General features: G+C 39.4%; 1 protein-coding gene across 3 annotated transcripts in view; it reads left to right on the top strand.

The window, feature by feature from the left end:
• The window catches only part of LOC146810314 (ATP-binding cassette sub-family A member 10-like), a 1,546,030-nt gene extending 1,542,370 nt beyond the window's left edge, over window positions 1–3,660 (top strand). For all 3 annotated transcript variants that reach the window (XM_085617307.1, XM_085617308.1, XM_085617306.1), the window contains one exon: window positions 1,170–3,660. In XM_085617307.1, coding sequence (XP_085473433.1) covers window positions 1,170–1,268 — 99 coding nt within the window. In that variant the 3' untranslated portion in view covers window positions 1,269–3,660. The remainder of the gene's footprint in view (window positions 1–1,169) is intronic.
• The last annotated feature ends 11,112 nt before the right edge of the window (window positions 3,661–14,772 follow it).

The following is a 14,772-nucleotide window of genomic DNA, read 5'->3' as shown; positions in this document are numbered from 1 at the left end:
TTATCCATGAGATGTGCCCAAGAACTAAAAGCGAATACTGGGATCATTTTAAGTAGGTGTGTACATCACCAATGTGGCACAATCCAGAGAAAAGCGAAAGGAATAATCCCATTCCTGACAATGTAGCTATTTATGATCTAATGTAATGTGATTATTGAAATGTTTTGAAAGATTGACTTGAAATACATTTACAACAGTTAAAATTAGTATGGCCATTCTTGGTAAAAAGAATATGTTGTGGCTCTACAAAGTTTTGAGAGATAGCTAACACACTTTAAGTCTTAAGAATTGAAATATGAGCAAGCTCAGTGATTAGCTTGGGTATAACTTAATTCTCTGTTTGCAAATGAACCAAACAATATTACATCTCAGGTAAGCAAGTGACAACGAGAACTGAGAGGAACAAGTCACATAAAAGTGTGAATACATGAATTAAAATATTCTGCAACCATGTCCAACTTGGAATGTATGGCTTCTTTTACTGATTTTTTCATTATGTGGTGTCATGTGAAAAACGATACAAATATTTTAAAAACCTCTAGATAGCAATGGTACTGCCATATTAAATGGTTTATTAAAGGATAAGATCAGTTTAGGATACAGCCTTCAGCCATCTTATCTAAGCATATAAGGCAAAGATAGCCCCATTTTTTAAATGTGGGCTTTATTTCTTCTGTCGTTAATTGGCACTATTAAGAACTTAAAGGTGTTTGAAGAAATGTCCTATAGAAAAAGGTTTGGCTTTGGAATTGAACGCGAAGATTTATTTCCTGTCTGGGATTTGGTATCCAGTTGAGGGAAGTATATCCTATTTACAGTCCCATGATTTCTCTTTAATTCTTCTGTAAATTGATTGTGTACGCCTACCCAAAGGTGGCATTCTGAAATCTGGATTCAGATCTACATTTACACTGCCTCATTCCCTAACAGACTTGCATGTCTCTGCTTGAGACAGTGTCATACAGAATGCCACAAGCTTTCACTCCTAAAGGCACTAAACATTTAATTTTGGGTTAACAAGTACTTCAATATTGTTTCAAAATTCGAACACCTACTCTGTAGAGTTCCCTAATTTTTCTTTAAATCTGCATGCTATTTTTCTATCATCCTAATGGTAACCAAACAAAGCTATAGAACAATGATTGTTTTGCTGTTCCCTTTTGTGACAGGTGTTCTTAGAGCTCATGAAAGAACAAGAAAAAGATGATTTTGACATGGCTGTGGATTCAACTTATGAATGGAAGCAACTTCAGGAAGAAGATGCCTAAATTGATTGAAATTCATAGACTTTTGTATAGATTTTGTGCTTTTTTATATCATCTATAACTGCCAATTTAATTCAAACCACAACATATGCGATAATCAAAACACAAAACACTACTCTGACTCATGCTCAAACAATGAGAAGGGATATTTTATTATTGGATGAGGAAGCCTCAGCCATATTGTGTAGCATGCTTCGTCATAGGCTAACTCATCCCATCCTAATAAGGTGATACTTATAGGGTTTTCTCAATGTCTACGGAAGGGAGTTCTCGATTATTATGACTGGAAAGTCAGGGATCCAGATTTTCTTGCAAAATTACCGCTGTATAACCCCCAAAGTAAAATCTTTAATGATGGGTACACAGGGCAAGTTTAAACATGATTATAATGGATGAATAATGGGAATTATGTCCTGATCATCCAAATTATGCCATCATTTTGGATGGATAGGACTTAATGCCATGATTAAGAATGAGTGGCACATAATCATAATTCCCAGCTAGCAGGAGGAGTAACATGTAAAAGGTTTGGGGTGGGAGGGTAGAACAAGAAGGACAAGGGGGTAGTCTAATAACAATTGACATAAATGCAAATGATGGAGGGATAAAAGGGAGCAAAGAATGAGGGGAGATGAGGATGGGAGGAGTTACACACAGAAGAGAGACGGGTGATATTGGTTTTTCTTTTGACCTGACCCCAGGATGATGCCAATGTCTTGTGAGACTTTGGCAAACATTTTGGAATCATGCACCCTGATAGAAAATCAATACAGCAGTCATGACAGGGTCAGGCTGAAACTCGAGCAATGACAAAATAAATAAAAGAGACTGTTGCACTGCAAAATAATACAAAGTGGATTGATTCTGATATAGAAGACAGCTATAACAAATAATTTACTGTGACAAAGTGTGGTGTATTAAGTGTACTTTTAAAATGTACGCTAGTCTCTTATGCTTTGCAATGTAAGCACTCAATTAGGTGGAGGGATGCACCCCAAAGGGCAATAGCATTAAGGTAAAAAGTAAATACTCCACTGGGCTGAGGGAAGACATGATGAACAAGTTCTAAGCTAATAGAGGAAACAGATTGAACAAATAAGCCAAAGGTTGAAAGAGGGGTCCAAAGGCCACTTTAAGTGTGCTAGTAACAATCGGTTTGTTTGATAGCTGAGCTGCCAAACTTTTAGACGAAAAAGGACTGTAACAGTCATGCCTGCATTCCCTAGTTTTCACTTTTTGCTCCTAATTTAGTATTTCTGCAGTATGTGGCAAACTGTTGAGCAATAAGAGTGCACCAAAAGATCAAATCTATGATGTCATCAAGGATATTAACATGTGTAATGTCACTTTCACTACTTTTTACATTTGTCAATGATCCAGAGCCATCCCATAACTCCATAACTCCATACTAATGAGCTTCATTCCACCACACTGGCCCAATCAACTACTGGATGAATGGATCATTTTGTAATCCAAGTGATCATCACCTTCATTCTCACTCTTAGATTGCATGTACTAAGAAGTGACTGAAAGACAGCATTTTGTTGCTTCATATAACACTGAAATAAATTAATGCTATGCATTCTTCCTGCAAATATCATTCTATATATAATGCTTCTGGATGGCCTTTAAATGTTAAAGTGTTACATTCAGGCAGAGGACTTAAATCTCACAGCGCACATGTGCTGGCAAACATAATAGAAAAGGACTTGATCCTTGCTCTATTCTTTCACAAATGACCCCCTCACCTTTACAGATAACCATGCAGTTCAGGATGTCATTCATGCTTCTCTGAGTGCTCACACTGCTCATCCAGCCTTCTCAGCTCAGTTATTGGGCCTCACTGAAAGTGACCCTAAATGCCTGTTCAATAACTGTTCTGATTCAAAATACAACTTTAGGAGTGAGGTTGCACCTTTGAATCTGTTGACAAAAAACTATACTAAGTTAATGGATAATAAGTAAAACAAAAAAAAGGTAACCAGGAAGGAAGCATTTATTTTAATCACCATTTGTCTAGTACCTAGGGTGCTGGTATGATATGCCAAAAATGCACCCATGACATGCCAAATATTCAGCCATCACAAGCCACTGTACAACTATCATATGTCAGACAGCCACATTGCTTTCCTACCTGAATATATTAGTTGACCGCCTGAGTTTTCCTTCTCCGTCCCTCTTCTGAGATGTTGGAAAATCTGTGTCTCTTACTTGCAGCAAATAAAAAATAATGTTGTTAAGTTTTCAACAAAGAAAAGAAGTGAGTTAGGTCATAATCCACTTTACTTCTGAGTATTTTGTATGTTATATGTTTATTTTGGTGCATTTCCAAATGCTTTATATCAGAAAGGGAAATGTTTATTGTAAATGGTCAATAAAATACTGGACTCTACAATTTGGTTGCTAAGATTTTTAGTTAAACACTTTGTGGTTTGTTATAAAAAATATTCTGACTGTAGAAGGGAGACGTTTTAGAAGCTGATGGCCCTTATCACAAGTGGCCTCCTATTCCAAGCGGACCCATAAAAGAAGTTATCAGGCTCCTCAAAATTCAAACTTTTGCAGGAACACAGCAGGTCTGAGGGGTTTTCAGCCAGACACTTCAGCGAAAATGTATATGAGCTATAGCTATACCTAGGATTAAAATATTTGGAATTGGCCCACAAACATCAATTTCCAAAAGTTATTACAAAGAAAAAAAAAATTGAATGTGGAGTAATTCTGCCCACCTCAAAGTTACCAATGTCAGTGGTATTTGCTAATTCTATGTGACGGAATTACAGGGATGTGTTCCGATCATCTCTTCATGGAGGCTGATGAATGCCCAGTGCAGCTAAAAATGGGTCCAAATTACAATTGGAATTTTTAGGTTTTGTTTACTTTTCAGGAAGAGAGTGTGAATCAAATCTTTAAGTGGTAAGTCTTCATGATGTTGCAGGAAATGACCTTAAAGCCTATCTGCATCCTTTTTACTCCACCTTTTCAAAGTTGTTATGGGCGTGTAATTTAATTTAGAGAGGCCTGCCAAAAATACCGCAAATCTGGTGGAAACAAATGGAAAAAACTGCATTGCGAGAACTTATATGTTTGTTTTCTACAAGTGTCTTAAAAAAAAGGTGTTGGAATTTGGCTTATTAGAAGGGGTAAGTAGGTGTGTACCACCAGTAATAATGCCACAATCACAATATAAGGCCCAGTCACGGTATCAATAAATTATTCCCTTTCTCAACCCTTACCAGCTGGCTGCGAGCAGACATGCTTAACTTAGGGGACAGGTGTGTAAAGCATTTACAAACACCAACACATCAAATTAGTAAGAAACAAAACACAATAAAAATCTAACACCAATTTATAGACATAGGAAATATTTATAAGATTAAAATGGGACCTCTAAAGTTCTCCAAAGGTCTGGAACTTTTTGCAGGAGTTCTGAAGAGATGAGTCCTGAAGGTTATGAAAATGACTTTATTTCTGTAGCATCCCAGCGTGGAGCAGCATCTTCAACTCTGAGCTCTCCTTCAACTGTCCATAGATAGAATCCTCACAATTAGAATTCCAATAATAATTAAGCAACATGAAATCACTAGATCTGTACACATCTCTCCCCTATGCAATAAAACAACAAAGAAAACATGAAAACCAATAACGACAGGCGAAGACAAGAAAAATGCAATACAGCAAATTACATTTTTGCTTAAAGATTGAACATTCTATAAAGTATAATGGAAAGTACATTATAATAACAGGTTCAAATAATCATTGTGGTTTACATACTTTACAGATATTTCCCAAACTCCAAATGGATCCATCCTCTAATTGCACAACATCATCTTTTACTTCTTTAACACAAAAAGGTCCTACATACTTGCTCTCACCCTTCCAAACCCATTCATTCTTTTGAACAACAACCCAATCACCTGCTTGAACCCACAATTTTTTAACTCTTTTTCTTAAGTTGTAATTGGTCACCATTCTTTTCTGTTCCCTCTCCACTCTCTCTCTAAGTGAATTTCTATCAATCCAAATTTCCTCCTTCTTACACAACCATATGAGACACTCCTTCTTCCCAGGTTCTCTCCCTTTAAGACACACAAATAGAGACACTCCTGTGGTAGAATTTGAGGTAACCCTGTGTGTCCACATCATCTTTTCCAATTCTTGCTTCCAAGACACCCCATTGGCAAGGGACAACTGAATGTTGTCCATCACAGTCCGATTCACTAATACTTAGCCATTAGCCTGCGCTCTAAAAAGAGCCACTCTCTCATGAGAAATGCCCACCTTTTTAAGATAGTCTACCATTTCCTTAGAAATGAACTGTACGAATACAATGGAGGCTGGCAAACCTTCTTCGAGAAAAACTTTTTCTAAGCAACTTATAACATTAGAAGTGTTAATTTCACCCATTGTTTCCACAGTGAACCACTTAGAGTGGTAATCCACCAACACAAGAATAAACCTATTTCTGTGACACAATTTCGCTACTGGACCGATGAAATCAATAGCTATCAATCAATAGCTAACCTTTCCCATGGCCTCGATGGAAATTTACTACAGGCCAAAGGCGGTTCACGTAATATCTTAGACTTATCGCTATTAGCACAAAAATGAAAATTTTTTACTAAGTCCTCTACCCCACTGTCCATTTTAGGCCACCAAAATGATTCCCTGAGCCTGCGCTTTGACATGCTTCGCCCAGGATGTCCTTCATGGATAATGTCAAGGACAAGTCTACATTTCCCTTTAGGAGGGATAAATTGCCACCTCCATTTAACTTTACCATCACTTATACTCAACACGTCCCTTATCTTATGAAACTCACCTAACTCCTCATCCTTAGGGTCGTTACTTTCCCATCCCTGGATGATCTTTTGTTCAACTTTTAGTAATACTGAATCATTGTCTTTGGCATGTTCCCACTCTTCAGGAGATAAAGCCATTTCTCCTTTGACATCACTAACAATATCACTACAAATGTTTTCACAATCGTCTTCTAAAGGCATCCTTGAAAGATAATCAGCAACCACATTTCTCTTGCCCTTGACATACTTAACTACGAAATTAAATTCCATTACTGATAGCAACCATCTTGAAATCTATGGAGTCACGTTCCCTTCTGTTCCTCTCCCTCCCTTGAAAATAAATGTTAGGGGCTTCTGATCAGTACGAATTACAAACAATAAACCCCACAGATAAAATCTGAAGTGATTCATTCCCCAGAAGCAAGCCAAAGCTTCTCTTTCAATAACGGAGTATGACCTCTCAGCACCTTGTAATCTTCTGGATGCGAACCCCATAATCCGTTCTTCACCATTTAATGTTTGCGATAGCATGGCTCCAATACCCACCCCGCTAGCATCAGTGGTAAGGTAGGTTTTCCCATTAATCTCAAATCGCATCAGAAGTAGCTTTCTGGATGCAGTCAAATGCTCCTTTGTATCCATCATCCCACACAAACCGGAAATCTTTTTTCATTATAACTCTCAGAGGTTCAACAATCTCGGAAAAACCTCTCACATACTTAGCACAATATTTGGCCAAACCTAAAAAAGAGCGAAGTTCATCTTTGTTGGATGGTTCAGGTGCCATAATCACAGCTTTCACAATGTCCTTCTTAGGTCTTATACCTTTTGAGCTTATTTCATGCCCCAAATAGTTCACCATTTTTTTTAACTGGCACTTTTCTTTTTTAAGGTTAAATTATCCTTTCTAATCTTTCCATTACTTCCTCAAACAGACTATCATGATCATGTGTGTTCTTTCCAGCAATCAGAATATCGTCTTGGAAACACCGGACTCGCTTCATATCACCAAAGATATTCTCCATGGCTCTTGTTAAACGGCAGAGGCCAAGGCCAACCCAAAAGGCATTCTTTTATATCTGAATTCCCCCAGCGGTGTGGCAAATGAAGTAAGATGTTTAGATGAATCATGGAGTTTAATTTGGTGATACGCAGCAGACATATCTAACACTGTAAAAATACATGCATCACTCATGGTAGATAACATTTCCGCTAAATTTGGTAGAGGTTGTCTATCTATCCAAATATTCTTGTTCAAATCGCGTAAGTCTATGCAGAGATGGATCTTCCCACCCTCCTTGGGAGCTATAACAATGGGGGCTAGCCATTCAGATGTCTCGATAGGTTCAATAATATCTTGTTCCAATAGGCTATTGATCTCTTTACGTAAAGGTTCTAGCATTAAGTTAGGAACGTTTCTGACTTTATGTAAAACAGGCTTAGCGTCATATTTCAAAATTATTCTATGTGAAAATCCTTGTAATAGACCCAATTTGGAACTAAAAACATTTGGATATTCATCAAACAATTCATTCTGACCACCATCCACCTCTCGAACCTTCACTTTCTCCATTACCATGACTGGTTCTTTAGCATTGGGATCAATTATAATATTTAAATCTTTCTGGTGGCGCCAGCCTAAAAGGTGTGATGCAGAATTCGTTATGTAGACCCTTCCTTTAACTGCATCTCCTTTGAACCTTAATGTCATCCAACACATTCCTCTTCTTTCAGTCCTCTTCCCAGCATAACCTACAGCAGAAATATCAGAATTATGTAAGAATGGACCACCAGTATTAGCATTCGGCCAACTTTTTAAAAATGATTCATGAGGGATAAGAGTATATAAGCTTCAGGAATCTGCTAAAACTTGTATCTTCTTGTCATCGAAAGATATACTACAATGTGGTTTCTCTAACTTATCCGTACTTTCTAATTTTACATCTTGGTCAGCTCCTGAATTATTCACATTGACCGCATCTGAATCTTTTTGCTCATCATCAATCGCAAGAATGATTTCTTCAACGTACTCACAAACATCTTTAATTTCATGCACTTTGTTTTTTTCAAACATTCTAGTTCAACACATCTTGGCAAAATGCCATCTCCTCCCACAGCTCCTGCAAAGAACACCTCTAGCCATACATCTCAAACTGGATGCAATATACCCAAGAGAACAACAGCGAAAACATTTAACATCTCTAGCAGAAAAATATTTTGTTTCAAATAGCGGTTTTGTATATTTTGTACACGGACTATTATCTCTGGTAGGAATATGTTTTTTCTCACCTTGTACCAGAACAAACTTGTACCAGAACAAACAGTAGCTTTCTTTTCACATTTACTCTCTACTACTTCTATCTTATTTTGTTTGTCTCCTTTAGGACTTTCTATTTCTTTCAGCCACATGACAGTGTATTCCATCCCCTTGGCAATCTGGATACATTCCTCTAAAGTGTACTCTTTCATTAATAACTTCTCTTTTATTCTTTTGTTTATCGTGCAACAAACTATATGATCTCTTATGAGTGAATCATTCAATTGTTCAAATTTGCACGTAATTGCCAAACCCCTTAAGGTAGAGACATATGAAGTAATTGCCTCATCATTCCATTTCTGCTAAAGAATTTGTGACGCTCTAATAATACGTTAGTTTTAGGCGTAAAATGCATTTCCAGCATTTGGAGGGACATGTCGTATATGTTATTAGGTCGGCCGTCACCAATTCCTAAAGGTATCTCAGATATTTCCTCATAAACACTTCTACCCTCAACTCCCAAATGGTGTAAAAGTATAGCCTGGCGTCTAATAGGCCCATATTTATCACCCCCAATAGCTAATAAATAAGTTATAAACATTTTTTTCCATTGTTTCCAGGGAATGATATGCTCTCCAGGTGTAGACAGGAAAGGAGGTGGAGAAGACATTGCTTGATCAGACATGGTACCTGAAATCAAAATTTTAAATAACAATTTAATATAATAAATTAAAATAAAGAACTAAAATAATTAATAATTATCAAGTTCTAAATTCAGATCCCTTCCTTCTATCTCGTACTCTTTCTCCTTGGTTGGCTTGACGTCGAAGTCCTTCCTTTAGCTTTAGTGTTGCCTGTAGGATGTCGTTCTTCATTTCTTTCAAAGCATTAAAATGAGAATGTAGGCGCTGAAGAAATGATTCAAACGTGCACGAAGGTAACGATCGTCTAGCTTTCCAACTTTGGTATAATGTTCTAACATTTTTTCAGCCTATGTAAAATCCTGTCGATGTTCGTTTAAAATGGTGCAGTGAGTACTACACGATGAAATTCATCATATAATTTTCTTTTTTGGAGCGCTTGCGACACCATGTGGTCAATACATATTATTGCCGGCTTATAATCGAGATAAGTGTCTTGGAAAGGCGGCACACTTGCGTGGTCATAGAAATCAATTTTTGGACATGGTAAACACAGACAGACAGTCACGAGATGGACACGAGGCGCACAAAGTAGCCTTTTTTAAATGAAGGAATTCACGAGGCCACTCATGAGATAAGCGCGAGGCCTGTATCTCAGCAGTGTGCAATCCAGCGATGAACTCGTTGCTAGGCAACATAACAAGTACGGAGATTTCATAGAATTTCTTCTTTTAATAGTATATCATATTTTAAAACAAAATCAATTAATTAAATAACATGCCGTATCAAAATGTCATTAAGCACTCACTGCCAATAGATATTTTTTCTGTTGAATCCCAATTTTCTTTTACTTCTTCTTTGTCTTGATATTCCTTAACATCACTAGAATTATATTGCAGGGGTGGGATGCTCGTACCTGTCCCCTGCACAGGTCACCAACTTGTTGCCATGAAAAGATGAGTCGTGAAGGTTATGAACATGACTTTATTTCCGTAGCATCCCAGCGTGGAGCAGCATCTACAACTCTGAGCTCTCCTTCAACTGTCCATAGATAGAATCCTCACAATAAAAATTCCAATAATAACTAAGCAACATGACATCACTAGATCTGTACAAGTTCCTTCTGGGGTTCCAACATGTCCAAAACACCAATCCAAGTGTTCAGATGGTCTGAGTTGTTTCTTGAGATACTGGAACTATGTTCCCCATGATTAACCTGGCTTAAAGGTCCACTGGACACTGTCCAGCTATTTTCTTCATGGCTGAGATGGTGCATGTGGAGCTCTTTTAACCTTCAACTTCTAAAACAAGGCAAAGTCCTTTTTAGGCTAAAGACCAAAGTGTGCAGAAGGTGCAGTCCTTGTGAGTGCAGTCCTTTCTTGTGCAGTCCAAGAGTCCAGCAAGGTAGTCCTTCTTCTTGTAGTTGCAAGGCAGGGATCTAAGTTGCTGGGCAGCTCTCCCATATTTATCCCATGTTATTGCGTGACAAGAAGGGAGGCCCTCCTGATCAATAGGGTGCACGGTGCCTCCCTCAGGTGGGACAGCTTCCTCCAGAGTGTGGCATGTTTTTGTCCCAGAAAGCATTATTCTTTGAAATCCAGAATGGTGAAACTCTCTTCTGGAGGTTAAGACCTGGCTAAGCCATCCCACTAACGTGGCTAAGTTTTCCTAACACTTCCCTTTCCAGCTCCTCTGCTAATTCAAATAATGGGGCTCCTGTCTGGCTCGGGTGCAGGATGTGGGGGTGAGTCTCTGTCCTGTCCTAACTGTCATTCCCTCTTCGAAGACCAGTTTGGCTACTCCAGCCCTAGCCTGCCTTTTGCTCTGCAGCTGCAGACCTCCTTCCATCAGATGCCCCTTGTCTCTGTGCAAACCACTTCAAGCCTCATCAGAGCAGTTTAGCTCAGCCTGTCAAAGGCTGGCCAACCAGGAGAGACTGCTGGAAGGCTGGATTTTGGCTCATCAGAAAAGCAAGTTCTTTAACTTCTATTCTGTGATAGTTATAATAAATCTAACCTTGGCATATTAATTTTAACTCTGCATTTCCCCTGCACTGCAAGAGGGTCCCTTTGAGGCCTGGAGGGAGGGGGGTTGCCACATGATCTCTCACCTGTTTGACAGATGTGAACTCCTTACTTTTCAGGAATGCAGGAAGCAATTTGCACTGACTGCTAAAGAAGAATATCACTACCTGCAGCTGAAACACTAGGAGCAGCAGCCCCTGGTGCGGCTGGCCACCACCAGGGAGTTGCTCCCCATAGAGAAGTTCGCTCAGTCTGGGTCCTCGTCCAAAGGCTGTATCTCCTATTTATATGCTCTCTTACAAGCGATGAGTCCCAGATCGACCCGCGTTACAAACGCTTTTGGGACTCACTCATGACTATCCCCTTAGAAGACAAGCACTGGGAACATCTAGGTAGGGATATAGTGAAATTCAACCTCTCCATGCACCTCAGGGAAGCACACTACAAAATTATGTATGATTGGGACCTGTACCCCCAGAAACTGCACACGATTTGTCCCTGTTCGTCAGACAGGTGCTGGAGGGGTTGTGGGATGTTAGGCGATTTTAGACATATATGGTGGGATTTCCCCTCCATACACTCATTTTGGAAGGAAATGTTATCCCAATTTAAACTGATTCTACGCTGTCCTATTCCCGAATCCATGGAACAGGTCCTGTTGGTGGTTCGAGATCCCAATTAGAAATGCCAAAAACAGGGTGACAAATCTGTGATGTGGCTCTGCTTGGTAGCAGCCAAAATGGCAATTGCCGCTGCGTGGAAAAAACTAAAGGCTCCATCATTTACCCAATGGCATGCACGATTGTGGAGAGCTTTAGCGCTGCAACGCAAGGCTGATGTAGTTGATGACACTAGAAAATGTTTTGACTACATTTGGTCTCTGCTGGTAAGCTACTTATCTGAGGGACTCCCTTTGCTGGCATGCAGCCCACGGCTTAGGGTCCTCATTATGTTCCTTATCTAATCACATCACAGTGACAGGTTCACGGATCGGGGCGGGGCGCACCTGAATGTCGACCCCCGTAGTCCACTCCGCACACTTTCTTTATTGTATTTGGCACCATGACATCACAGTTTTGTTTGTTTTTTAGGTATAATGAAGTTTCCTTTCTTTGTTACTCTCTTGGGAGGGTAGATGGAAGCTCAAACCAAGCGCTATGTTATAAGGATGCTGTTTTCTATTTCATAGTACATTTGCCACGGACTTTGTGGAAAAGCTGTGACCTTCATGAGCAAACTGTACATCGGGCTGAATGTTCTTGTGACTGATATTGCCTATGTAATGCTTTTTGTCGCACTCTCTGGAGGAACAAAAGGGGGCGGTGATGGACGGAGCATCAGAACCAATCAAACACTCACACCCAGTCAACAGATCTGGGTTTGATCTATCACCGTTCTTTAGCCCACTCTGCCACCCCAGTTCAGACATGGCCATATGCAAATCAGTCTGACCCTGTGCCTCATGGGAACAGTCCAGCCCGAACTGCCAAGCTGAAGGAAACAAAACATTTCAATAAACAGATTTTGGAATAAAATGCCAGACATTAAAAATACAGACATCATTAAAATAAATATAAAATAGTTAGACAAACTTTAAACCATAGTTTGTTGTTACACAACTAAACCAGAAAAAATGAAGAAAAGAAATTAAATCAATTATTAATAAAAGGGAACATTTTAGAAGCTCTACAGCCAACAAGACCAAAAAGAAAAGAAAAGTTGGAATTATAGTATGTAAATGGTTAAACATGTATATAGAAATATTAATAACTGAAAACTAATAATTTACAAAATAATGTGTTTTTACAATTATTATAAGACACAGATTCCAAATGTCAAAAACTGCAATGTCTATATACCATTCCAGAAATGAAACCCATTTTAAGGTATATGGGCTACATTTGTGGTAAAGAAAGTAGCACTAATGAAAGTATAGATTGGAAATGTACTTAATATTACTTCAATGGCTGTTATGGCAGAGCAACCACAGTAAATGAAACAGTAGCAAATGTAAGAGAACAGAGCCAGTCCCTCAATATTACCGAGGTGCAAGTCAGAAACATGCTTCAAGATCAATGGGAAGACAGTACAAGTTCCCCTGATCATGCAGGAGCAATATTAAAAGACATAGGGGCATATGCATTAACATTGCGTTTTGCGATTACCAAATTGCGAATTTTACCAAATCGCAATTTGCGTATCGCAAAACAGAATGCATGAAAAAAATCGTGAATTAATTGTGATTCGGTAATATTCGCAATCGCTATTTGCGATCCTGAAATACCGACTCGCAAAGTTTGTGAAAACGCTATTAGCGATTCGCAAATTGCGATTCCCATAATAATATGTAGCATCATTATGTCAAAATCAGGAAGTGACCACACCCATGCTGTTACCTGTTTGCTGAGAGTGAGTAGGAGGAAGCAGACTGTTTGAGGACTGCAAATGTGAAAAGTTTGGGACTTTTAAACTAGTTAAGTCAGCAGCATGGCTTCAGAAACACCACAGGAGAGAAAAAGTTAAAATGATATTCAGTGAAAAGGAGTTGGAGATACTAATAGAAGAAGTGGTGAGGAGCCATGATACATTTTTTGGAAAACAGTCACTGCAGGTCCTAGAGTCTGAAAAAACAAAATTGTGTATGGGAATGCAAAGAAAAAGAAATGCAGTGGGAGTTGCTCAGCGCAGCATAGCCGATTTGCGCAAAAGGTGGTATGCCCTGCATTGTTGTGCCAAAGAAAGGGTTGCAGAAAGGCTTGCTGAAGCCCAAAAAACTTGAGACGGCCCATCAACCCAAACAACACCCACAGCCATGGAGAACCTTGTGGAGCCCACCCTGCAGCCGGAGGCAGTTGTTGGAGTAACCACAATAGATTCCTCAGCACCACCCAGTACCTCCCAAGGTAAGATGAATGCCAATTTACATCCACATTTCTGTGTTAGCAAACAAAAAGCAATAGTCGTATCTAGTATTCCAGACCATGTTTTACTTTTAACACACAAATGCATTATGGGAATTGCAGTCAGCAAAACCACAAGGGAAGGCTGGTGGGTAGTTAAAATCTATTGTGACAGGCAAGTCAGTCTCCACACACAGTGTGTTTCAAAATAACTTTATTGAACAAAACAATGTATAAAAGTGAAAATATGTCCAAATATGCTACCTAATCATGCACTGTTCAACATCACAGATGCACATGAACAGAGGACAGTGATGGACATGCACCACCAGAGAGTGAGTCTCAGTCAGGAGAAGACATAGCAGTCTCACCAGCACTCACAACACCTGCTCCAAAAAAACGAAGGATCACAGTGGCACCATTGCCTGCACTTGAAACAGGGGATAAGGGACAACCTGAGCCTACAACAGCACAGCCTGTGAATATATCCACATCAAGACCACGTGTACAGCTGCAACATAGGAACATGAGATTCAGGAGAAGCAGGGCAGCTGCAATGTTGAGAGCTGCTGAAGGGGAGAGTCCACATCCTACGATGGTCTAGAGAGTGCCATGTTAAGGGTATAGCGCCTGCAAGTGAAACACATGCGGTCAATGCAGGCAAACCTTTCCACTCTTGCATGCAAATGGGGGACATGAGTGACAGTATCAGGCATCTAACAACAGCTATGCAGGAAGGTCGCAGGGAAACCAATGAACAATTTGGTGAGATGACTGTAGCACTCAGGTACCTATGCAAAGTTTTGAAAGATGATCAGGTGTCCCATCGCAAGAGACACCACCAATTTCTTGGATGCTTGGATGGGTACACTAGGGCTATCAA

Source organism: Triturus cristatus, chromosome 7 (assembly GCF_964204655.1).
Source record: "Triturus cristatus chromosome 7, aTriCri1.1, whole genome shotgun sequence".
Classification (NCBI taxonomy): domain Eukaryota; kingdom Metazoa; phylum Chordata; class Amphibia; order Caudata; family Salamandridae; genus Triturus; species Triturus cristatus.
This window is presented reverse-complemented; position numbering and strand designations above follow the sequence as displayed.